The 26,488-nt window shown below is 47.1% G+C and overlaps 1 protein-coding gene across 4 annotated transcripts in view; it reads left to right on the top strand.

Moving 5' to 3' along the window:
- Window positions 1-26,488, top strand: part of SERGEF (secretion regulating guanine nucleotide exchange factor) — a 246,322-nt gene that overhangs the window by 23,692 nt on the left and 196,142 nt on the right. For all 4 annotated transcript variants that reach the window (XM_082476673.1, XM_082476671.1, XM_082476674.1 and 1 more), the window contains exon 9: window positions 23,301-23,467. In XM_082476673.1, coding sequence (XP_082332799.1) covers window positions 23,301-23,467 — 167 coding nt within the window. The remainder of the gene's footprint in view (window positions 1-23,300; window positions 23,468-26,488) is intronic.

Raw genomic sequence — 26,488 nt, 5'->3', positions numbered from 1 at the left:
GATGTTTGAGCGTCCTGGTTGTTGCACTGAGTTTTGGGTAGATGAGCGTCTCCTGCTGTTTGGTTCACCAGTTTTGCCCTCCTCCTAGCAGCCGTGGAAGCCTTTGCCCTGGCACGGTGTCATTGGCAAGAAACAGCCAGGGCTTCCAGTTTAATCAGACCCAGCTGCTCATTTTAATGGGAACAAGATTTGCTCACAGGGTCAAAAGCAGCTCATTATTGGGCCAAGGAGTTACTTGGTTCTAGTTGTTTTCACAAGCTCCAGTGGAGAATTGTTCCTGGGACCTACCTGCAGCCACATCAGCACAGAGGCTGCCCCCAGTCTCCTTCTGGAAGACATAGGGGTGTGTTATTGATTAAAAACAGCTTATGTGCAGTGACCATAGATCCGTCCAGTAAGGTGGGCTGGGCTGGGCTGGGTTAGGATGGAGACGGGGAGTAGACTGTGCTTTCTCCCTTCTCATAGTCCCTACACCAACTTTGTCCCTTGGGGGACATTTGCAGTGTCTGGAGCCATATTTGGTTGTCACAACTGGGGGTGGGCGTGCTACTGGCATCTAGTTGGTAGAGGCCAGGGATGCTGCTAAATGTCCTACAATGCAAGGGCAGCGCCCCCTGACACAGAAATACCCAGCGCCAAATGTTAGTGGTACCATGATCGAGAAATGCTGCCCAAGACTGCCATCCCCAGTGGTAGGTGCTTAGCGAGGGCAGTTCACATGGTATCAAGATAACTTTACTTTAGTTCGTCTATGTGGGAATCTGGGATGCAGTCTCTGTCCTCCCTCTTCAGGAGTCTGGTGCCTACCTGCAGTGCTTGCGATGGAAAAATACTTTTCTCCGTTAGAGACACTTGGAAAGAGTCCAAGAGAACCTGTTCTAATCTGGGAAAGCTGGCAAGGTACCTGTGTCTCAGACTGGTGGAGCTGCATTCTAGAAACCTTTCCCAAGCTGCTTAATGTCCCCGATCATTGTTCTCGGGAACTTCATGGGACTCCTGTGTGACTTTATCCGGGCTCGGTGACCTGCAGCTGTCTCCTCTGAGATTCATGAGTTCCTGGCCCGAAGTGCTTCTAGTGAGAACTGGGTGGTGGATCTGTGTGCCTTCCTAGTTGGGTGACCTTACTTGAGTCACTTCACCTGTCTAGGCCTCAATTTCCTCCTCTCTCATGCAGGATATTAAAACCTACCTCCATTCTACAGACAGCTGCTGTGAGGTTCAAATGAATGAATCTGTGTGAAAGATCCTAACTAACTGTAAAATGCTGTACATACCTGTACAGGGGGTGCCTGTGCTTGGGATGTGTGAGAACATTAAGGAGTTAGCAGTTGCTTTTAGAAAGGCTTCTATTTCGGCAGGGTCTGTGCAGGGCTTGAGACACACCAGCTTCTCCCCTCAGGGCTCATGAACTGGCCAGGTCTGACAGGCAAAGTTTCCTGAGGTCTTTCACTTACATGCAGCCAGCACGTAGCTCTTATATATTATCAATATAAGATCATCATGGCCTTACAGGTAATTTTTCCTGTTAAAATCTCTGATCACACTATTCTTCCTTCAATGGATTGTATACATACTAGGAAACTGTACTCTTCCTACAAAATGGATTGTATACATCCATTTGCATTCTTATTTGTTTAATGTCTAGACTGTAAATTCCATGAGAGCAGTGTCTGTTTTGTTCACGGCTGTATCCCCAGCACCTGGCACAGGCCTGGCACATAGTAGATGATTAGTAACCGATTGCTGAACGAATGAATAGATGGCAAGGTAGAGAGAAGCGTGGCTTTGAAGTCAGACAGGCCGAGGTGTGACTCAGCTCTGCCAGCCTCCTGATTGTGCCAGTTCCTCTCCATCACCACCGTGGTGCAGGCCACTGTCACCTTCTTGCTGGATCCTGCAGCGGCCTCTGCCTCGTGTCCTCATCTTCCCACATCGCTCCCTCTCCTCCCAGTCTGTTCTCCATGCCTCAGTTGGAAGATCTTTTCAAACCCATGTGTCACATTCCAGTGGCTTCCCATTGCTCTTATGATAAAGACATAATCCTTAGTGGTCACCAGGCCCTGCGTGGTCTGCCCTCTGCCTGCCTTTCCAGCCCTGTTTCTAACTGAGCTAGCTCTTGATCTCTGGCTGACCTCTACTCTGGCCTTGGTACCTGGAATGGATCCTGGATTTTCCACCATAGTGCTTTTGCAGCCGATGTTCCCTCTATTTGCCACACTTACCCTGCTCACCTTCTTCATTTTGACTTAGTTACATCCTTTTTTTTTTTTCCCCCCAGACCTCAACTTAGTCATCACCTCCTCAGGGAGGCCTTCCCTTGACATCCCTGACTCATCACTTTTCCCTTTTATCTCTTCTCAGGGCACTACAGCCTCTCCTTGGTGCTATTTTCTTTTTTTAAAAATTAATTAATTAATTTATTTATTTTTGGCTGTCTTGGGTCTTCGTTGCTGCGCGCGGGCTTTCTCTAGTCGCAGCGAGCGGGGGCTACTTTTCGTTGTGGTGCGTGGCCTTCTCATTGTGGTGGCTTCTCTTATTGCGGAGCACGAGCTCTAGGCTTCAGTAGTTGCGGCTCGTGGGCTCTAGAGCGCAGGCTCAGTAGTTGTGGCGCACGGGCTGAGTTGCTCTGCGGCACATGGGATCTTCCTGGACCAGGGCTCGAACCTGTGTCCCCTGCATTGGCAGGCAGATTCTTTTTTTTTTTTTTAAACACATTACTTCTTCTTTTTTTTTTTTTTTTTAAATTTATTTTTGGCTGCGTTGGATCTTAGTTGCCGAGCGGGCTTTCTCTAGTTGCGGCGAGCGGGGGCTACCTTTCATCGCGGTGCGCGGGCTTCTCATTGCGGTGGCTTCTCTTGTTGCAGAGCACAGGCTCTAGGTGCTCAGGCTCAGTAGTTGTGGCATGCGGGCTCTAGGGCTCACAGGCTTCAGTAGTTGTGGCATGCAGGCTCAGTAGTTGTGGCACACAGACCTAGCTGCTCCGCGGCACCTGGGATCTTCCCGGACCAGGGATCGAACCCGTGTCCCCCTCACTGGCAGGCGGATTCCTAACCATTGCGCCACCAGGGAAGTCTCAACAGGTGGATTCTTAACCACTGCACCACCAGGGAAGTCCTGTGCTATTTTCTATAGGATTCTTTAACTAATTCCCATCCCACTAGACTGTAAGCTCCATCTGGGAAGGAGCCATGTCTGTTTTGCTCAGCATCGTGTCCTCTGTGCTTAGCAAAGTACTTGGCACATCCGAGGTAGGTACTCAGTGCATGCTGGACAAATGAATAAGCCTCATTTCTCTGAGCTTATTTCTTCATTAGGAAAACGGGGAAATATTGCTGACCTTGGATGAGGATTAAATGAGATGGTGTATCAAAGCTTCCAGCATCCAGCACAGGACAGGGCTCATGTCAGCTCAGTATACGGTGGCTTCCTCTGCCCTTTGAAACTGTGGAGCCATCAGGAGGTCAGATGTCCCATATCTTCTCTTTCCAGCAGAGGTCTCCGTAGGGCTGGATCTGAATGTCTCTGGATTAGTAACAGGTTGATTCAGGACTCTCCTGGCGAGTGCAGAAAGATCAGTGCTTACAAATGCTAAGTGCTGGTTGCTGGTGATTTATTAGAATTTCAAGGGGAATGATTTACACATGATCCAAACCTTAACATGGGGTTGGTCAGAATGTTTAGAGCCCGGTTGCCTTGGGGATGCTGGATGCTTTCCCTGGGCCACATAGTATCACAAAGCAGCCTTGTGGTCTCACAGAGGCTATGGATTGGAAAAGTGGGCCCCAATACAGAGTTCCTGACATTCTTCACTCTCTTCAGTGTCACCTTAAAAAGTCCTAAAGTCTTATAAGTTTTAGAGAACCAGAAATGGAAAGAGAAACTTCCTCACTTGGCAAATGAGAAAACTGAAGCAAAGAGGCAAGACAGTGCCTTTATGTCAGCATTGAGATCTCCCTGGGCTATGCGGCTGCTTCCCACTAGCTATCGATTTTACATTTGGTAGTGTATATATGTACATGCCACTCTCTCACTTCGTCCCAGCTTACCCTTCCCCCTCCCCATGTCCTCAAGTCCATTCTCTACGTCTGCGTCTTTATTCCTGTCCTGCCCCTAGGTTCTTCAGAACCTTTTTTTTTTTTTAGATTCCATATATATGTGTTAGCATATGGTATTTGTTTTTCTCTTTCTGACTTACTTCACTCTGTATGACAGACTCTAGGTCCATCCACCTCACTACAAATAACTCAACTTCATTTCTTTTTATTAAGCCATTAATTTTTGTACTAGAATCCTTAGAATGTCAGGAATGGATGAGAACTTAGAGCTCGTCTGGCCTGACCCCCTCAGCTTAGAGATGGAGAAACTGAGGACTGAAGAGGGGGAAGCACAGAGCGTGAGGGAAGGAGGGAGGACAAAACTCGGGTCTCATGGCCTCGGTCTAGTGCTCTTTCCACCTTGTCATTTTCTCTCCAGAGATGAGGAGGAAATATGGATGGCTTAACTACTCACACCCAGTGACTTGAACCAGGAATAATAGTTCCTTCTGTACGTGAAGTTCTGCTTCAAGAAAACACTAATTCTTACCTGAAATGTGTAGCCAGAGATTCCCTTAATGGAGTTGTGTGTGGAGTAGAAATTAGGAGATGGTGCTCCAGGAGCATGGGTCTGGAGGCCACCCCAGGATTCACAGAGACAGCCACGTCTCCATTTATGATAATACAATAGCAGTCATAGCTCTTGTGGACTACTTTTATCACTGTAAAGTGCTTTCATCTCCATTTTCTCATCTGAAGGTGGCAAGATGGGTGTTATTATCCTTGCTTTCCAGACAAGTCCCTAATTGGTTAACTGCACTGCCTTGGTTCACATAGTTGGGCAGAGTTAAAACTTGAACCTGGTCTTGTGTCTCCAAGCCTGCTACTCTAACTCCAAGTAGTATGTATCTCAGAATGCTCTAACCCATGAACTAAACTTCTTTTACTTTTCAAAGAAACATTTTTTTCCAGCTTTTGCCAGTGATTCTCCCAAGCAGTAAGGAAGAAAATTCCTAGTTATCCTTGATCCTTCAGCAGGTATCTGTGGAATGCTTACCTAGATATATATAGCACTATGCTACAGACTACAAGGAAACATAAAATCCAGAACTACCTTCAGGAAGTTTATAGTTGGGTGAACAAATGAAATATTTAGTCGAAGAATGAAAAAATATGGCAGAGAGCCAGAGGAGTGGCCTAGACACTGAAGGCTCTAGGGTTTCAGGGGAAGGAGAAGTCAGTGTGGGAGAGGGTAGTCAGGAAAGGGTGTGAAATCCTTTGGGAAGGTCCCATTTTAATGCGTGGAGAGTTTGGGACTTGGTTCTGTTGCTTTCTTTGTCCTCTGGCAAGACACAGAACTCTCCGGTCCCCTTCTTCCCATCTGGATAATAGGAGGTTGTGGACATAATGATATCCAAGGGCCATTCCAGCTCTGAAATTCCATCCTATAAAAAAAAGTAAAACGGGCCTAAGGAAATTATTGTGGGTGCATTGGGAGATTAAGTATAATGCCATTCATTGCAGCCTAATTTATAATGACAAAAACAAATACATGGAAACAAATGAAATTGTAGGGGGAACTAGTTAAATAAATTATGGTACAAATTTGGAATATATGGTATGTTGGAATATATAGCCCCTAAATAGAATGTTTTAGAAGGATATTTAATGACAGAGGAATACGCTCATGATAAGGTAAGTAAAAAGAGTAGGTTACAATAAGGTACTAGACTACAACTTCTAATTTTTTTTTTTCCAAAAAGAATGTTTGCATAGAAAGACCAGGAGGAAATATGGCAGAGTATTATCTCTGATTGGTGGGATTATGAGTGAATTTTATTTTCTTTTATATTTTCTATGCTGAATATGTAATTTGCAGTCTGATTATATCCCCCATAAGTGTTAATGAATAAACTTTCTCAGTGCAGGGAACTGGCGTCTTTGCTGGTGTATTCCTGTGTATATATATGCCCTTGACACATCACTTCCATGGACCTCATCTGGGAGTTTGCATGGAAAAGAGGCAAGAGGCTGAAGGAGGCAGGAAAGCGGGGATCTATTTTTGGCTCAGTCATGAGTCAGCTTTGTGACCTCAGGCAAGTCCCTTCTGAACATCCCTGAGCCTTGGTTTCCTCATCTGGAGAGGGGAATTGGAGGTCACAAAAGGTCCTTTGAGCTCCAAGATACACTCATTCCTGAAGATGGAGAATTTCTCCACTGTTGCGGAACCAGCTCAGAGGCCTCATTGGTTCCTTGAGCCTGGCGTCCTTTTTTTCTGTCTCGCTCCGCTGTACCTGCGCTTAGCTGCCTAGCTGTAAGATGATTTCTCCCGTTCAGAGTTCAGGGTAGGATGGAGTGGAGTTGAGTTATAGGGCTGAGCTGAGAGGGTGTAGTGACAGTGTTACACCACTAGAGGGAAGCATTGTTTGACTACTTCCCCCTTTCTCACTGTCCTATTTGCTCAGCAGGTGAAGAGTGGCCTTGATTTGCCTCAATTTGGTTTCAAATTCTAGAATTTTAGGTTTAAAAGGACTTTGAATATCATCCAGCAGAACTCAGTTATGCAGATGTGAGACAGGAGAGACCAGAAAAGGCAAGTGACCTACTTGAAGTCACACAGTATTTTTTTCAGGGTCTGTACTATAGGGTTTAGAAGAAGGCTGCAGACAGAGCCAAGAGTGTGATCAGTTGAGTCCACAGAGCGTGGACAGTTCCCATGGTTGTGCGGGAATCTGAGGGATCTGCCTGTATATACGTTTACCCAGCTCCTCTGGCCAGGTGCCAAGAGGCCTGGAGATAGAGAAGAAAAGATAGAACTCAACCCTGAGGATCAGTGTCTGGTGGGGGAAGCCCATGCAAACACATTGATGCTACCTGTGTGTTTTCCTCACCCTCTGTCGCCCTCTGGCGGTCTGCCTAGCCTAGGATCCAGGCTGTGGTGGTGCTTGGAGACTGGTTTACAGAAGACCTGCAGGCGTCCTCATGAACGATGCCCTCCAAGGTCAGGAGGTACCCTGGCCACCTCCAATTTGTTATTTCCAGTGAATTTCTGCAGGCAGTGCTCACATATTCACATGTCCTATCTTACCATTTCTTGAGGTTTGCAAGGAATCCTGACAGTTTGTTTCCCACCTTCCAAAGGTTTTGTTTACTTGACCCTGGGCTGACTCTACTTTTGGTTTCCAGGGTGCCCACCAGCCCTAAGCATTGTGGTAAAGCAGAATTGGGCACTGGTCTGGGAGCCAGGCAGCTGTGCGACCTTGGGCAGGTTACTTCCTCTCTTTGGGAAGGGAGGTCAGGCTCTCAGCTGCAGCTGTGTCATCTCTGCTAGAGAGATGAAGTTCTGGTGTTATTTTTGGTGTTTGTGTTTGGCAACGAATACCCATTGATCTGTGGTCCAGAGGAGTGCAGTGTGTGTCCAGCTGCAGCAGAAGCAAGATTCACCCTTTGAAGTAGGTGCGCTCGAATAAGGGGCTTGCAGAGAGCCTGGCCAAAGCCAAGTGCAGCTAGGCCTGGAGAGCCACCAGATGGCAGCAGTGGGCAGGCAGATAGCCTTGTGGGTGAGGCCGGTATGGCCAGCATCCAGAGTCAGAATTAGCAAGGTCAGAGCTGAAAGGACCCCAGAGGTCACTACCAGGCCCAGAGAAAGAAGGAGGTTACCTAAGGTCTCCCTGTGAGTTAATCTCCTCGCTTGTTAGAAGAACTGAGATGGGTTTGGCCTCTAGCTGGCTGCCCCACAGGAAGAGTCAGGAGACAAGAACCTGGGCCCTGGGCCAGTGAGCTGGAGGTGGGAAGGGAAGGGGACAGCAGTTAACCGTCTGCCTTGACTGTGGTTTCTTTGAGCGTCTGGTCCTAATGATCTCCACCCTCCCACCTGCAGTAAGGGCAGTGTCCTTTGTCTTTTCTGCTCCCCTCCTGTCCGCCCAGTTGTCCTCTGGTTCAGGGCCCTCCTCTTCGTCAAGGGTCATCTCGGAGTCCCCACACCCAACAGATGGGCCTTGCCAGAGGTACATTGCAGTAAGTTAGCACAGTTGGTTGAACAAAAAAAAAATTTTTTTTTAATTTCCAAGGGGGTCAGAGTAGGGCAGGGAACCAATCTTTGCCAAACACCATGTACCGGGTGCTCTGCCAGGTGCTGCCACTTATATACTCATAACTCTCTGAGGTAGGGTTCATTTCCCCTGCAGTCCAGGTGAGGAAACTGAGGCTCAGAGAGGCTGAGTGGCTTGTCTAAAGTAACACAGCTAGTTAACCAAGCAGACACTGGAACCATGCTCTGTTTGATGTCAAAGGTCAAACTCATTTCATTTCCTCATGCCACCTCCCCTCAAAGCAAGTGCACTGGAAATGTAGCAAGCGACTCCCAGGCTGGAGGGCAGGGAGGAACACATATGTTTCTCTCTTCTGTGGAGAAAGCTTGTGGTGGGCTGCCGTGGGGAGAAGGCCTGTGAAGCAGTAAAGGGCAGGTATTCGTGGAGCAGGTTCGGGGGTGGTGTCTGGTGGTAGAAGGCCTTCTGAGAAGAGGTCAAGTACCTTTCCTCTCTGCATCTGGACCCCAGCGGTTCCCTCTGCCAGGAGTGCTGGTCTCCCTGAGCCCCACCCATGTAGCGACTGCCACATTGCCATCACTCTGCCCACTGTCACCTCCCACAGAGGCCCTCGCTGTGCACCCCACTGAAAGTGGCTACCTCCACCCGTCTCAGACCCACTCGACTCCGCGCCCAGCTTTATTTTCCACCAGAGCAGTTTTCACTGCCTGAAACTACAGTATCATTGTTTGTTTACTCTTTTGTCGTCATTCTCCCCTCACCAGGTGTGAGCCCCACGGGGTTAGGGACTTGGTCTGTTTCATTCCCCCTGGATCTCCCCTGGCATAGAAGAAGGGCTCCATGAGGGTTAGTTGCATGGAGTGGCTGCAGTTTTCGGATGTGGGAGCGATGCCGTTTTCAGTGGCTGTGCTCAGGAGACCGGCCTGTGGCCCTGCCCTCTTCCCACCTTCTTGGAGAGGCCCAGGGCAGAGAGAGCTTCAGCTCCCTGAGGCTGACAGTGATGCCTGGTGCCCTAGGTTTGTGGGGTCTCGGCTGCCCCATCTGTCCCTGGGGCAGGGGGTTGGCGCACCGGCCATGCTGCGAGTTCACAGGGTGGTTCTGGTAAGGGCTCGGAGGTCCCTGGCAAGAGGGCTGAGTTTCCATTCAAAGAACCCTCCTCCTCTTTCCTGGTGGGGATTGATTTGTTCCAGGAGCTCTCTAAAAGTGAGCATTAAGTGACCGGCCTGTAATTGTGCCATCATTTTTAGGTTCTTGACAGATGGCACTGTGCTTGCCCTTTCTCAGGGGACCTTGCCTGTCTCACGGGAACTCTCAATAATCATAGTGACAGCCAGTGCCTTAAAGTGCTCTCGGACCTGTGCCAAGATGAAAGCGGCCCATTTTTAGGAATCTTGGATCAGCTTTTTCCTAATCTAAGAGTGACTTTTTACCTTAGGAGGAAGCCTGAGGTAGCCAAAAGAGCCCTGAAGAGCCAGGTTCAAGTTCTAATTTGGCTGCTTGTTGGCTGTGTGATCTTAGGCAAGTCAATAACCTCTCTGGGCCTGAATTTCCTCATCTGTTAAATGAGAATCATAATCCCTAATTTCGCTGCCTCAGTGGGGGTATATATCATGTCATTCACTCATTCACACATTCCTTCTTTCATGCCTTCACCCTGTTATTCAACAAATATTTATTGAATAGCCGAGGTGAGGGCAGGGCATTCCAGGCAGAAGGAATCCTGGAAACAAAGGTATAGAAGTGGGAAGTGCACCCTGGCGTGGTTTGCTTAACATGGAGCCAGAGAGGATCAGAAGGGACTGGAATCCCTCAAGAATAACAGGCATGGGTCCTTATTCAGGCTTTATGCAGTGGGAGGAGCAGCTGAAGGTTTCGGGGTGGGGGCGATATATATGAACAGGGGAGGGAGGGCCCTGCCTCAGGGCAGCTCTTAACAGGCTGCTTTCTGTTCACGTCTCTCTGTGGCTGATTTTGAGGTACTCTGGATTCCCAGGGGGACCCTCTCCCCCATGACCTGGGCAACCATTAGAAAGGCCGAGACTGGTAGGGACTGGAGTTACCTGGCTCACTGGTCCACCCTCTGGGGAGCTGTCTCAGGCCACAGGGAAGGTTGCGTTTCCTTCCGTCTTGAAGTGTTTCATAAGGGCCTGAAGATGAGCAGCTTCGGGGTTTCTCCCACACGTCCCCGAGGAGATGGAGGGTGTGGGGAAGGGTTATTCATGTTTACCAAGGACGCACTTGTGTGCCAGGCATTTTGCCAGGGCTTTGCAAAATCATCTATTTAATCCTTACACAAAGTTTGCCGAGCAAGGCTCCCTCCCGATTTTACGTGTGAGGAAACTGAAGAGAGGTTAAGAGACATGGACTCAGCCCACCTAGTTACTTGGCCTTACCTTGCTCAGAGTGAAATGGGGTCAGCAATGTCACCTTGTCTACCGGAGGACATTGTGAGGATCAAGTAAGATCCTGGATGTGACAGCACTTTGTACATGCAAAGTACCGTGTGCACAAACGGGATCATTGACGATACTGTACTGCTTCCCAGAGAACTCTCTGTGATTCGCTTGGGCCTTTCCTGCCTGGGTGATAGAAGGTACCAACCTCTGGTTTCTCCTCTGTGTACCTTCCTCCAGCCAGCCCCTGGGTCAGGGGCTCCGCTCAGCACTTTTCTCATTTAGCCTGCAAGTATGAAGGCACTGCTCTTCTTCAGAAAATTAACTCTACAGTACAAAATTAATATCAAAGTATGCTTACTTTTTTTGCCATTTTGGTGAAAACAATAAGAAGTCATGGACTTTTAATGCTGGAAGGGACCGTCTCATCCTTATTTGAAATTTGAGGAACCAGAAGCCCAGGGAGACGGTCCCATAGCTAATGGACGCAGGGCCAGGATTAGAACCCATGGGTCTGTAGCCCAGGGCTCCTCCACTGCCCTGCAGCGCCTCTCCTAAGAGAGACTGTAATTGCTTCGTCTCCTTTATGGAGGAAGGAAGAATCCAGTTTAATAAATTTCATTACACCAGCCCCTTTATGTAACAGGGCTGTTTCCGGGTCCTGGCAGATGGTCCATAGTAACAGTGCTTTGCTGATTTGGTTGGAGCTGATCCTATGAAATGAAAAATCCTGTGTAGCAGATGCCTTTCCCAGTCCCTGGCCATGGAAAAGTCAGCCTCTCCAGGGAAGGCACTATAGCTTTGGTGCTCACCATCTCTAGTGGGACTCAATGTGAACGCCTCGGAGGTCATCTTAAACCCAGTCAGGTTTTTACAGAAGGTCACATTGGTGGAATTTCTTGGTGGGTGGGGTGCTGGTAAAGGGTGTTTTTTCTGGGGCCTGAGGGACAGATGGGATCAGGGAGCAGAGTGAGAGAGAGATCAGATGTGGAAGGGAAGGAAATACAGGCTGTCTCACCGTGCATCTGGCCTGGTGGCCCTTCACACCACGAGGCCTTGGACCTCCAGATGAGCAATTTGAATGTAACCTGCGGGGCCCCTTTCATTGAAATTACTGGGACTCCAAGTCTGATTATCTTCCCTTTCCTGATGGGTGCTTGATCATAACAGGTTCTCCTTATGACCTCTTCTGGTGGTGCTCCTTACTGCCACTGCTTGAGGCAAGTGGCAAGTCCCCAGACCACTGACAGTGGGCGGGCGTCACTTCCACAGACTCCTCCTGACCTTGTCCTGCTGCTCTGTTCTCGCTCTCGCAGGGTCCTTACATGTGGGGGTGGGAGACTGCCCCCCATCTGTGAGTGCAGCTCACCTAAGGCCCCAATAGGTCTTTTATACTCAACTCTCCTGAAGAACCTGGGACAGTTCCCAGGGGTAGGGTTAGAGGAAATTTGAGAGGCACCATCCAGAGTCATGTCCCAAGATGTTCTCACTGGTTGACCACAAACTGGCATCCGGGACAGGCTCCCTCCCCTCCTTGCTCCTACCCCTGGGTGAATTATTTGCCCACCCAAGGATCGGGGGCAACCTCTGTCTCCCTGCTTGAAGGTCTTAATCTGGGCCTCCCGTTAACTAACAGCCAGTTTCTCTTTGGAAGCCAAGGATGCAAATAGTATTGGGGGATCTCTTGGGTTTTCAGAGGTGGGACCCTGGTTTCCAAACATAACAGCTTGGATACCATGGTGAGCTTTGCAGGATGCACTGGCCCCAGGTAAGGGTTTGTCCCTGCTCCTGGTCCTGCTGGACCTCAGGATGGTCTGCAGGGGGCGCTGTGTGCCCACAGCCAGGTGCTGTGACTTTACCCAAGGGACTCAGGCAGCGCGTCTCTGTAGGCCCAGGCGTGCTTGGGAACTGCGGCTTTCCCTTGGCTGTGCCCAATCACCCAAGTCTCATTCCCAGCTCCAGCCTCCAGCTCGGGCACTGTGAGTCATCGTCATCAGTGGAAAACGCAGCTTCACCAACAGCTGGGCTCAGTGCTTGGCCTTTTTTCCTCTTTTTTTGTAACTTCACAGAGATGGAAACTGCTGATGATCTTTTGCAAGAGACAGCAATTGAAGGCAAAGTCCAGGGCTAGGTGGGGAGAGGAGAACCCTGAGGCGATGGGGGTAGAGATGTGTGTCTTTCCATTACCCTGCTCTTGGGCCTTCCAAGAAGCCATGCTAGAGAAGCAGGCAGTGAGGAGCCCTGTGGACCTTCCCTGTCTCTGCTCTTTTATGCCAAGGAGCCCAGGAGGCCTTTGGTAATTAGCTAATGCAGGTGGCAGTTGAAGCTTTGAGAGGTTGACGTATTTTTCTAAGAAGCTGTGAGTAGAATGTGCTAGAAGTCAGGGTGACCTGGGTTCTAGCCTTGCTTTGCTTCTAACCCACTATTACCTTAACTTGGGTAAGTCAGTTACTTTCCTTACTGGGCTGCACTTTTCCCAGCTGAAGCAGACGGTAGGGTTAGAGTACTCTGAGGTCCCTTCCTGCTCTGGTGGTCTGTGAGTCTGAACTGAATGTAAAGAATTTTGAGCCTTGTTTCCATAATCATCTTGAACATCTGAGACCTGTAGCTGTTTCTCCTTATGCAGTGAGCAATGCTCATGGAAAATGACAAAAGTACAGGTTCCTACTCTCCAAGGACTTCACATCTGCCTTCTTCCTCTCCTCTCCCCACGAGGCAGTGGACAGAGGTTCCTGGGAAGCAGGAAACTGGGATTCGGGTTCTGGCTTTGCCAAAATACATTGTGTGTCCTTGGGCAAATCCCTCGCCTCCTTCAGCCTCGTTTTCATTTTCTCCAAAATCAAGGATTAGACTTGCTTCTTGGCTTCAACTCCCCCCACTACCTCCCGCCATCCTCCACCCGCCCCCCCCCCCCCCCCCCCCGCCCCACCTGCAGCCTCCTGCTAGCTTTTCTGCAGGGTGTGATTCTTAGCTGCAGAAGCCCTGGGGTATGGTTTCCTTTCTTGCCGGGAGGGAGAGAAGCAAGATTATTTTTTTAATTACGCAGCTAAGATTAGGCAGCAATCTACATTTTAAAGTGTTATTAATAAGAGTCTAAAAGTGTGCGAAGAAGCTTGGGAGTTGGAATGTGAAATGAGTTGGGAAACATCTGCAGAGGCACCGGCCTCAATCAGGGATGTTTTTTCTCTGGGTGCCAAGTGACTGCTAGGTGTGACTGGCAGCCTGATGTGCCGCTGGGCTCCTGGAGGAGCAGGAAGCCCAAGCACTAGGCCAGAGCAAGGGCCAGAGCCCCTCAGGGCAGGGGCTCACGGTCCAGCCTCTCATGATGGTTCTTTGCAAACTGGCTTTAGAGAAAGAGTGATAGTCATGATATTTCCAGCACCTCTATTTAGAGTTTATAAAGTGCTTTCATGTTTATTGTCTCCCTTTTCATCATAGTCCTGAGAGGTAGTTCGAACAAGTCTCACTGTCCCTTCAGGAGTTGGGTGAGGGCTCTTCAATTTAACTTTCTTCCTTTAAGAAAGGTGGTGTGCTATAGACGAAAAGCCCTGGACAGGAAGTGGGGAGCTGGGCACCTGTCCTGGGCCTCCACCTCCCTCCCCAGCTCTTCCTGTCCCCTTTTCCTACTTTGTATTTATAGCACTTAAAGTCGTTTGCCAGGGGATATGTTTTATGTGATTTTTGTCCATTGTCTGTCTTCCCCCTGCTAGAATGTAAGCTTCGCCAAGGAAGGGAGTTTTGTCTGTTTCGTTCACTGCTGTGGCCCCTGGCACCTGGGACAGCACCTGGCTTATAGAAAGTACTCAGTAACCATTTGTTGAATATTGAGAGTGCCCGGCTCTGTTTCCGAGTAGTCTGTGTGAAGAGTCATTTGTTTTCCTTAGTTTTGTATTCTCTTTGGGGAGTTGGATGGGATGGTCTCTCATATCCTTGGTGGCACATAAAAGCTTGTGGTAAGAGCAATGCCTGTAACTCTTTTTCCTTCCAGCAAACGCTGAGCACCTGCTCTGGGTCAGGCCCTATGCTAGGTGCTGTGAGGAATACAGACAGCATAAGGAAGGATCACTGTTCTCCACCCTTCAGTGGATATGATGGTTAATTTTATGTGTCACCTTGACTGGGCCATGGGTGCCCAGATATTTAGTAAATGTTGTTCTGCGTGTTTTTGTGAAGGTGTTTTTGGAGATTAACATTTACATCAGTAGACTGAGTAAAGCAGATTGCCCTCCCTAATGTGGGTGCGCCTCATTCAATCAGTTGAAGACCTGAATAGAACAAAAGGCTGACCCTTCTGTGAGTAAGAGAGGATTCTCCTGCCTGACAGCGTTTGAACTTGGACATCGGCTCTGCAGGTTTTGGACTTGCCAGCCTCCATAATCATGTGAGCCAATTCCTTATAATAAATCTTGCTCTATAGAACCTACTGGTTCTGTTTCTCTGGAGAACCTTGACTAAGACAGTGGGCAATGTAAGACATGTCATCAAATGAGCTTATATTTGGTGGCATAGAATAGTAGTTAGAACAGGGGTACAAGCACCATGCCAGTGGCTCCTAAGGAACGGATGGCCTATTCTGACTAGGGGATGATGGAATACTTTAGGGAGGCAGTGGCTTTTGAGCCAGGTCCTGAGGATGAGAAGGAATTCTGTGGGTGGAACAAGCAGGCCGACCAGCAGTGCAGGCTGGGGCACAGCACAACCCTGAGGCCTGGGAGGGAGGAAGTGGAGCAGGCCCTTGACAAAGGGGCAGTCACCCAGCGCTAAGAGAACAGAGGTGCTTGGAGGGAGGGGCTTGTGGAGGGCGAGGGAGCCAAATACACAAACAGTCTAGGACCAGGGCTTCCTGAGATGCCCTCACCAGGTTTGGAGAAGAAACCAGTCCTCCCTGCTTTTGTCTGGGAAGCCCCCATCCTGCGTGGTACAGACAGTCCTACCGCTGGTCCAGGGGCTCCTCAGGCGCAGTCTGTCTGGACTTCTCTCGCCAGTGCCCCTGGTTTGACAGCTAATAAAGTGAGTGGTGAAAATGGAGCAGCCGTGTGGAGTGCCTGGCATGTCTTAGGACTCTGATCTTTGTCGTATAGGCCGAGGGTGATGCTCCCTTAGTGATCTGGCCGGGCTGTCTTTGTGCCCCTAGCCCACACAGGTGTCCCTGTGACTCTGAACAACCTCCAGAAGTCCTTGGGGACTGTCCACTTTTAAAGAGGCAGTGTGGGCCAATGAAAAGTGGAGCTGGGGTCACACGGACTAGTGGGTCCCCTGCAGGGCAGTGACTGGGGGCACCGACTGGGGGCAGCTGGAGGCTCTGAGCTTGAGACTTCACCTCCCTCTATGCTTCAGTTTCCTCCCCTGTAATTTGAGGATTATAATAATGCCTTCTCACGGGGTGTTTTTGTGGACTAAATGGGACAATCCATGTAAAGAGTTTGGCATGAAGTAAGTGCTCTCAAAACATTGGTTATTGTTATTATCATCATCATTATTGCAGCTTTGCCACTTCCAAGCTGTGTGATCTTGAGCAAGTCATTTAACCTCTGTGACCTGTTTCTTTTTCTGTAAAATGGGATTCACACCAATCATTCAGTGTTGATTAAATTATATAACTTCATGGCAGTGCCTAAAGTAGAGTTTTACACAGAGTCAGCTCTCAATAAATAATTCTCCCCAGGCCCTTATGTTTTTTTTCAATCTCTTTGCAGGCTGCTTCTTCTCTTCGTTTTAGTTGGACAGCTCATGTTTGGAAATTTTATTCCTGTATTAACTAAAAAAAAATTCCAAACCTTTTGTTTTGTGATATTATTCATGATACAACTTTGGAGACTTGGGAAATTTTACAAAAGCAAACAAACAAACAAGATATACAGCCAAGTTACCAAATTTTAAAATTGGTAACCATAACATTGTAAATCAACTGTACTTCAATTTAAAAAAAAAGAATGCATATATATGTAAAACTGAGTCACTTTGCTGTACAGCAGAGATTGGCACAGCATTGTAAATCAACTAGACTTCAATAAAAAAAATTGTTAATCATATTAGTGGTCTTTGATATTAGAGTGGATGTTTTATTCAAGGACACTGGTCAGAGTAAATATTCAAAAGGTGCCAAGAAAATTAGATTGTACACCACTCATTTTGACCCTGAGGATTTTTAGACATCATTATTAAAGTTTAGACCAAGAAGATGTCTCAGAGGTCATCTATCCCAGTCCTCTTATTGTATGGATAGGAAAAATAGGGCCCCTGCAGGGAAGGGATGTGTTCAAGATCATGTAGCCTTGGAGAGAAGCCAGGATTAGGATCCAGGTCTTCTGAGGCTCTGGTTAAATCTTCTTATCTTCTCCAACTCACCTTGCTTCATCTCTTTTCCATTGCTCTCTTCCACTCTCTTCCTTTTTACCCCCTGGTTTAAATTTATTTGTGTTGTGTGATACGATGTGCCATATACTATGCTTGTATCTTACAAAAATCCCAAAATCCAATGGTGAAGCCTTCAGTTCTCTTCCTCTTCTTTATCAGTAAGATAAAGAAGATGACTTACCTAAGATTTACCTAAGATGTCGGTAGTTGGCAGCTGGCAGAGAAGGTTTGACAAGTTGGTAGAAATTGGGGGTGGAATGATGGAAATCCTTGGTAAGGCTGTGGTGTTCAGTTTGGGAGGATAGTAGTAATAGGGGCTAACATTTACTGTTATGTGTCATGCACTATATGAAAAAGTATCCTTGCAGCAGCCCTACAAGGAAGGTGTTATTTTTCCATTTTTCAGATGTTGAGTAATTTGCTTAAGATTATGGAGCCAGCAAATGATAAAGTTTAGTAGTTGGGAGCAAGAAGTAGGTAGGAAGAGATGGTTAGATTGTTCATTTGTTCATTCAAGCAACAAATACTTTATTGAGCATCTACTCTGTGTTGGGCACTTTTCTAGGATACAGGGATGGGCAGAAACAGTCCCTGCTATCACAGAGCCGACTCTTTGGAGGATGAGACAGACTTTAATCAACAGTCCTCCTAATGAGCATACATTTATAAACTGAGACAAGTTCTCCCAAGATGAGGAACATGGTTCTCTGAGATTGTTGCACAGAAGAGTCTGATCTGGGTTGAGGACTGAGCAGAGTTGAAGAGTGAATACAAGTTGACTAGGTGAATGGGCTCAGGGGTAGAGGAGACAGCGGGGGGCGGAGGGAAGGGGTGTGGAAGCCTTGAGGAAGAGCAGGATGGCATGTCTGCGTGGGGGAAGCAGCCTGGTGTGCCTGTGTCCAGCCCCTGTCCTCTGAGCTCTCCCCTCTCCTCCTCCTTGCACGGGAAGACTAAGCTTGGTGACTCTCGGGCAGTTAGTTTGGTGTTCGAACTTCTTGGTTTTTATCATCAAGTGCCTTTTTATGAAGTCTCTGTCCACATGGCAGAACAAAGGATGGGTTATAGAAATGAGGTTCTTACACTCTAAGGACTTAGAATTAATAACCCTGAGAGTAACAAGTGTTTGTAAATGTATCAATTATATAATAAATATAACTCATAGGTGCAGAGAGGCCTCCTCGTGTGTGTGTGTGTGTGTGTGTGTGTGTGTGTGTGTGTGTGTGTGTGTGTGTGTGTGTGTATACTCCAGAAAGCATTGTACATTTGAGGTGGGAGGGACTAAAGAGGTTGTGTGGACTTTTTTCTGCCTGACCCATGGGATTCTTTTTATAACATCTACCTCTATTTGCTATAACTCCATTTTGATATCTTCAATGGCATTCTGTTTCCTTCTGGGACAGATTATGTTAAGAAAATATGGATGTTCCTTATATCACACTGTAATCTACTTATCTCCTTCAGGACCCCTTTTCCCAGAACAGGGTAGAAATTCCTCTTCCCCTGAGGACCCAGATACTGCTGGAGCAGCTTCTCACTGTGCCTGTTGCTGTGGCTGCAGCACCTGCCCCTACCAGCATCCTGGGCAGCCCTCTGGCTGGTGAAGGAAGCTGGCTCCGCGACCATTCCCCATCCACCCCCCTTTTGCGTCTTCTCTGATCCCAGAGCACCCAGGGCTTTGCACCTCATTTTCTTTCTCCCCATTCACTCCTCCTTTATTTGTATTTGACCGTTTGATAAGATGTTTGCACAAGGCTCCAGAAGATTTAAATCATTTGGTAACAAAATAATATTGCATGACTCCTGTCAATGGAACCCCTGATCTAGCACCCTCTGCGCCTTTTTAAATTTTTTTTTTAACATCTTTATTGGAGTATAATTGCTTTACAATGGTGTGTTAGTTTCTGCTTTATAACAAAGTGAATCAGTTATACATATACATATGTTCCCATATCTCTTCCCTCTTGCATCTCCCTCCCTCCCACCCTCCCTATCCCACCCCTCTAGGTGGTCACAAAGCACAGAGCTGATCTCCCTGTGCTATGCGGTTGCTTCCCACTAGCCATCTATTTTACGTTTGGTAGTGTATGTATGTCCATGCCACTCTCTCACTTTGTCACATCTTACCCTTCCCCCTCCCCATATCCTCAAGTCCATTCTCTAGTAGGTCTGTGTCTTTATTCCTGTCTTGCCACTAGGTTCTTCATGACCTTTTTTTTTGCCTTTTTAAATTTTAATGGCACACCCCCACCTTCCCACTAACCTTGAAATCCAGAAATCTCAGAGTGCTGTGTATCTCCTCCCGTTCCCTTTCTCTTACGTCAAATGGGGTGCCAAGCCTTGCAAATTCTTACCCCCCTGCAACGACTTCAACCTTGGCTTTAGCTGATGCCTCTTAGGCTTGTGTCACTGTAGTGGCTTCCTGCCTTCCTTCCCTTTTCACTTGCTCCTTCTGTGACTTTGCTTGTCCCCTCTCCCACTCCTAGAACCTTCTCCCTGTCAGTAAGATGGGGCTGGTAAGAATACCTGTCTCACGGGGTTGTTGGGAGGGGTAAACAGAATACTGCATAGAGAAGGCTTAGAACAGTATATAGAGAATTCCTAGAACAGAATGCTTAGGCACATAGTGGTGCTTGAGAGAGAAGTGTTAGGTATGAATATTATTATTACTGGCCCCCTGCAATCCTTTGCCAAATGTACCATCCCCCAAACACTCATTTCATCAGGCCCCACCCCTGCCCAAAAGTCTGCAGTCTCCCCATGGTCTATGTAGCAGTAGTTCCTAAAGTGAGCATGCAAGATGAATTGCCAGGGTGTGGGAAGAGAAAATTCTGACTTCTTTTATGTTTTTATCTCATTGTTTTAAATTTTCTACTTTTGGAGTGTGTTTTCACTATACAGTTTTGAATAAAGGTACCTTTATAATTCCCATATGTGTATAATGCAAGTGCATACTTTAATAAATAAATGAATATACATGTATTAGAGGTATGTTAAAAATATTTTGCTGATAAGGGAGTGCAAGCAAACAAGTCTGGAAGGTCAAGTCCAGACCGTGAGCCTGGCGTTGCCTTGAGGTGGCCCCAGCCTGGCAGCCCCGACTCACCTCCGCCGCCCTGCCTCGTGACCCTCCCTCTCTCCACCTGCCCCACCTTGTGCCTTTGGATTTCTGTCGTTGCTTATCCCCTCTCTCCACTCCTGGAACGTTCTCCCTGATCTTCCCATTTTCTTTTCCTTTCCAGAAGTTCACCTTAATGCCACTTGTTCCATCAAGCCTGCCGGGGCAATTCCAGCTTGGAATGCTCCCTGCAAGCTCCCTAGACAGTCTTTGTCAATACCACTCATCTGGCCCCGTTGTTTTCTCCATTGCATTGGGACCCTTGGCCGTGTATATTTCTTGGCTCCCTAGTTATTCTGTTAATTTTCGCATGCATGTGCCTTTAAATTATATTTTACTTGCTGACTTTATTTTGAGCTGTTTGTCATTTCTCCCATTTATCTGGAGACACATACCTATACTCGTTGGATGGCATTAATGTATCTATTTTTTGTCACAGTAATATATAATTATTTAATCTAAGGTAGATTCATTTGTCATACATTTGGGATCTGAATGTCCTTGGATTTGCCAGCTTGCTTCAGCTCGAGGCAGACATTTATCTACAGTGCATTAATGAACATCTTTTGTATGTGGATTCATTGTTTTCTTTTACTCCAGGTGACCTAAAAATCGTAATCCTTATGCTTAATGCCTTTATTTCACTGCTTATAGTTCTGAGGTCTGCATGGTCTCTTGGGAAGGAGGCCATTCTAGTAAGGAAAGCTGGATGGTACACAGAACATATCCATTTAATCTGAGTTTCCCCCCCACCTCCTCAAACACTGTCAGAATGGCTGTTTCATCAGCCAGGTTTCATCAGTTTGTGACAGCAGCTGTGCAATCATTGGATCTGCCATTGGTCTTGGAATCAGAAGACAGAGGTTTATAATTTGCTTTTACCACTGGCTGGTTTTTTTTGGACTTGATCAAGTCATTTAACCTCTCAAGTCATCTAATCTCCTCTATAAAATAAGCTTAATAATCTATACTTCACAGAATTTTTGTGAGGATTAATTGAGATATTGTCTGTTAATGTGCTGGGCTCCTGGGAGGTGGTCAATAAATGTCTGTTTAAAGGAAAAAGAAAAGAGCCTCCTCTGTCCCCTGTGAGCCTTCTGATGCAGAGTATATTTTGGGGAGAAGCAGACAGACAGCTTCAGGGAGTGTACCTACCTGACTGCACAAACTTAGGTCGGAACCCAAAGTCTGGCCATCCAGTCAGCCTGGTTGTCTCTAATAAAATGTCTGTGGCCTCCCCAGGGAGCATGAAGATTAATTAGTTCATCTTTGTAAAGTGCTTTGAAGGTGAAAAGTGCTACGTAAGTGGAATGGTTGAATTATTATTGGAAATGTAATCATGGTAGCACCATATTCTGGCAGTCTTGCCTGTCTTGGACATCAATAATCAATAGCAGAGGAGGTTCTCAGATGTTTTACTTGATAAGAAAGGATTCACGGTGGGGTTTGTGATAACATAATTCTCTCTGTAGTCTTGCAGTTAGCAACTTGCCAGTTCTTCTCAGCAGAGGAACGCTAGGACCCTTTAGGAAGTGACAGTCTCATCCTCTGGCTTCTTGGGAATCTCCCTGCTAAGGCAGTCTGGTTGTAAATCCCAGCCAGCTCAAGCAGAGGGACAGTTTGCCAGTTTGGGATGCTTTGTGGGTCCTGGGCACATGAGCTTTTTTTGGGCTAATCCTACAGAAGTGAAGGAAGTGTGTTTATGCAGTGATGTGGGTCAGTGTGACTAACCAATACAGAGTGGTACCATGGGCTAGTAGAAGGAGTGTGGCTTAACTGTGTGACCCTGGGCTGGTCACTCCTTTGAACCTTAATTTTCCCACCTGTTAAATGGGATCCTAGTAGTTGATGAGTACAGTAGTAAAGGTGGCTCAGAGGAGGGAGGGTTTCACCCGTTCTGTGGAGAATTAAGAAGTCAAGAAAGGTTTTGCAGAACTGGTGGTCCATGAGCTGGACTCTGAAGGTTGAGCCATAGTTTATCAAATGAATGATGTAAGGAAAGGGCATCCATGGCAAAAGGAGCAGCACTTGTGAGGCCATGAAATAACACATCTGAATGGACCCTCTCCCTGTCCTTGTAATATATCTGGTACCCCATGGGTTGCACAGACTTTGTTCCCTCTTCGAGGAAGCCTGGAAGAACTTCTTGGTATCTATTTTGGTGTCCGTGAGCAGATTGATCCTGAGAACTGTATCCCTGCAGAGCCCTGTACCCCTTCAAACTTCTGACATTTCCCCCATGAGTCTCTGGTTGTTTTTTAACTGACACTATAAACCGTATGTTGAATGTGGGACCAGATGAAGCTTTGATACTAAACACAGAGTATGTAGTAGATTTGTCTAGAATTTAATATGCATTACTTGGTGTTTTGTCTCTTAAGCAAAGTTTCTCTTTGTTAAAATAAACATGTATAAAGAATTTATACAGCGCACATGGTTATGCATATTTATTGCAGAGAATCTGTTAATAATCTGTGCCTCATCAGATTTTGCATTTCTGTTGAAATAACAAATGTGGCACTCGGTACAACTGAATAAGTTTGGTGAATTCTCTCTTATCTGGGAGAAAAAAGGCCATTTCTTTTTTCCAAACTTCATTTTCTTCATTCGTCTTTAGCACTGGCCAGCTTCCCAGATGGTGCATCTGGGGGACTGGATGCTTTTCTGGCTGTAAATGATTTTGTCTTTTTTTTCCTTCTCTCACTCCCTTCCCTCTAGCACACATAGGCGCTCACCTTGGGACTATTAGAATTGCTCCTGTGGGTAAGAGCACAGACTCTGAAAGGTCCTCGATGTTACATGGAGGGAAAAACACATGAAACTGGCCATTAATTGAGCTCAGAGTAAGGCCCTGAGAGACTGTGGCCTGGGGCAAGTCCGGAGCCTGGGGAACCTTAAGGTGGCTGACAGAGGGCTCTGGATTGGGTGAGAGGGAGGGGAGCCTGAGAACAGACATCATCTGTCCCTGCAAAGTACAAGGAGGGTGTTGGGGAGGGGAGCGGGCGCGTAGGCCATACAGCGCCGTTGAGGTGTTCTCTGTGGCCATGTCCATATCTGTTAAAATGCAGGAGCCCAACCTGTAGAAGTAGCCTCTGTTGGAATCCAACTTTGGCACTCAGCCCTTGTTTGATCTTGGTTAAGTCATACGTCTCACCTCTCTGAACTTCAGTTCCCACATCTATAAACACGTGAATATGCACGCTTCTTTACAGGAAGACAGGAAGGCTCCTGCTACATGGTAGTTGGTACCAAAATTAATGATCATACTTTCTCTTGTAATTCTTCGCTTACCCATGAGAGCACAGCTGTGGAATATAGCCTTAATTCAAATAATTTTTTTTTCTTTTTTTAGAAACTGGCAAGGTGTTTACCTGGGGCCGAGCAGACTACGGTCAACTGGGGAGGACATTGGAGTCTGATGAAGGCTGGAAACCAAAGAAGCAGGATCCATCCCTCCGCTGCTCCAGGCCATCAAAGAGCACACCCTCCTCTCTGCATTGCTTAACGGGAGCAACTGAGGTAGGAAGTGACCTCTTTCCGCAGAGGTGATGCGTTTCTTTTCCTTATCTTTCAGGGGAGCATTCACTGAGAGCCTACTGTGTGCTTATAGTTTAGGCCTTATGGTGGGTTCCATGCAGAAGCCTGAAGGGGTCCTTGCTTCAAGTTGCTCGGGTTTAATATGGTAGAAAAGGCAGTTACCTGTCTACCTGTGCCACAGGGCAGACTGTGTGTGACTCCTTCAAAGGTTCCAGGGGCTCTGGATCCACTTCGGAGAGTGAGAGATGAGTTCAGGGTACAGGATTGAGTTCGGCTTTGTGGAGGACACGGCTTTGAGCTGTGCCTTGGAGGATGGGGAGGCTTGAGCAGGCACTGTGAGAGAGAGGAGGACTTTCCGGTGGGCACAGCAGCTGGAGCAAAGTCATGGGGGTGGGAAAGTGAAGAAAGTGTTTGGGGAGCACTGGTAGTTCTGTCTGGCTGGAGCACGGTGTGTCTGTGGGGCTGAATATGAAGTAATATCAGAAGGTTGGAACCTGATCAGAGGGGCCGTTAATACTAAGCTGAGTATTTTGCTCTTCTGTTTATATTTCCCAGTGTAGAAAACACGGTAGTTCAGTTGTTTATTCAAGCCCCTTTAGTTCCCTGAAATGTCTTGAATTTCTGCATTTAAGGCAAGAGTCTTAATTTCTCCAGGGTATGTGTTTCTGTTACTAAATTTTACTTTACTGCTGTCCTTTAAAAAAAAAAAAGAAAAAGGAAGGGCTAGGTTTTTGAGAAGAATGGGGATGGCCACTCAGGAAATGTGCCTCTGAACCCAAGTTGTCTTAATGAAGGAATTCAGTTTTCATTCAGTCTGTCAAAAAAAATTAATAAACTAGTGAGACTTCTGTAATCAGCATCAGACTAATTACAACCCTCTCCATACCTAGAGGGCTTCCCTTCCCCTGGGGCCTGCCTGGCCTCCTCCTTCCAGGTATGTAGGACGGTTCTCAATTTCTGCCTTACACCCCAGCCCTGGTCCTCCTGGGCCTTTCCTTGGTGCTGGGTTGAGTCTGTCAGTCTGTCTGTCTCCTTTTCTTTAATTGTAAAGGCACTGAACAACACCACAAGGACAATTTAGACATGGTAATACTAGTAATAAAACCACCCATAATCTTACCACCCTAACACAGCTACATTCCTTTTCTGCATATACACATGTACATACTTTACAAAGTTATAGTGATGGCATTTATAATGTTTTCTATTCAGTGGTAATTTATTTTATCACAAATGCTTTGCTTTGTTTCATCTTGGTCTTTAAAGATCATTTAAAATGGCTGTATAATATTATATGATTTGAAGATTCTGGGATTTTCCAAGTCATTCTGTGAATGTTGGACATTTAGATCATTTCTCTTTTTTTTGGTCACTATAGTGAACTCTGCAGTGAATACCCTGTTGAACAGTTTCTTTAAGGCAAAATCTTGGGAATGAAATTGCAGGGGCAAAGGCCATGAGCATCTTCATGGCTTTTGCTGTATTTCTCTAGATTCTGTTTGAAAGAAGTTGACTCCAGTGAAAGAGGGAATGCAGTACTTAAGCTAGTACTGTCTGCTTAGTGAGGGAAGGTGCTGAGAGCTTGATATATGGTGCTTTAGACTCTTCAGCTTTCCTTTTCTTTCCCAGAACACTTAAGACTTAGTGGTCAGGTAGCACAGCAGAGGCATAGAGGCTTCATGGGTTTTTCTGAGTCTCTGGTTTTATTGGTAAGATGAGGGTAATAATACCTACCACAGAAGGTCATCGATGAGGATTACGTGCCAAGTTCTTGGCACTCTCCAGGCACTCAGTAACTGTTGGGTCCTTTCTCTTCTTCCCTTTGAAACCTTTGAATGCTGTGTGGTGGCCACGCTGTGCAGCACTGTAACAGACATGGCCAGTGTAAGCATATAGCCAAAGAGCCTCACACTGATGTGACTTAAATTATTTAGCTTCTTGGCAGGGCAACGTGAGGAGTCGGCTTGAGCCCCGAGCCCTGTGGCAGCTTCATTTTCGTGCTCCCCTCCCTCTGTGCTCTGGTCTCTGGGGAGCTGGTGCTCGTGTGTGTTCTCACTGGTCTCACTGCAGGTTCAGACCCCAGGCTGTTTCCTGCTGGTAAAGTGGGTCTGGGAATTCTCTCTGCTGTTCATGTCCCGGTCTGGCCTGTCAGGCATCTATTTGCTGGAGGGCCAGAGCTATAAGCTGCTAGGGGTGGGTTCACCTTGGAAAAGACAAGAGCTGTGCTAAACTGGGTGATACCCTGGCAGGGGCTTGGCCAGGGAGGTGCACAGACACCTGGGGAGACGGGAACAGCCATGGACTAAACTGATAATTCCTGACCTCCAAGGACCTGAGTGTCCCATAGCTGGCCAGTTACCTTCTTCTATATCCAGGGATAAGCAGAGGGAGGAGTGAGCTGTCTGGGCTGAGGCCTCAGGTAGGATGTCTGCCCAGAAGGGTCCAGAGAGACAGCCAAGTGAGAGGGGAAAGCACAGGTAGACAGAGCTAGACTGTGGTATGACCAGCCCCTCCCATGAACAAAAGAAAGCAAATAAACACAATGTTACTTGGTGGTTATTATGGTCTAGGCAGCGTGCTAAATGCTTTACATATATTCTTTCCTTTTCACAATAAACTTGGGCACAGGTGTTATAATCACTGCTTTAAGAATAAGGAGACTAATGGGTAAGTCACTGGACTTGGATCACATAGTAGGTAAACAGTGGGGCTGGGGCTTGGACTTGAGGAACTTGAAGCTCACATACTTTCTGTATGGATGAAGTAACGGTGCATATGTACCCTCACCTGCAGGAAAGTTCCGGGAGTCAGGGTCTCTGATTCCCTGAGAGTCTCAGTTCTTTTCTTCTGAGCCATGTCTCATCTCTAGCCTGAGAAAGACTGAGATTTTAAACCAGACGGGCCTCTGTTCAATGTTCTTACAGTGCTGAAGACTGAAGACTGTGTGTTTCGTGCGCTGTCAGCTTTGCCTTAGGTACTGGCCCTCTCTAGCCCCTCTTGGAA

The sequence above is a fragment of the Balaenoptera physalus genome (genome assembly GCF_965194825.1).
Source record: "Balaenoptera physalus genome assembly, chromosome: 10".
NCBI classification, from domain to species: domain Eukaryota; kingdom Metazoa; phylum Chordata; class Mammalia; order Artiodactyla; family Balaenopteridae; genus Balaenoptera; species Balaenoptera physalus.
The sequence above is the reverse complement of the archived record's forward strand: the minus strand, read 5'-3'. Positions and strand labels throughout refer to the sequence as shown.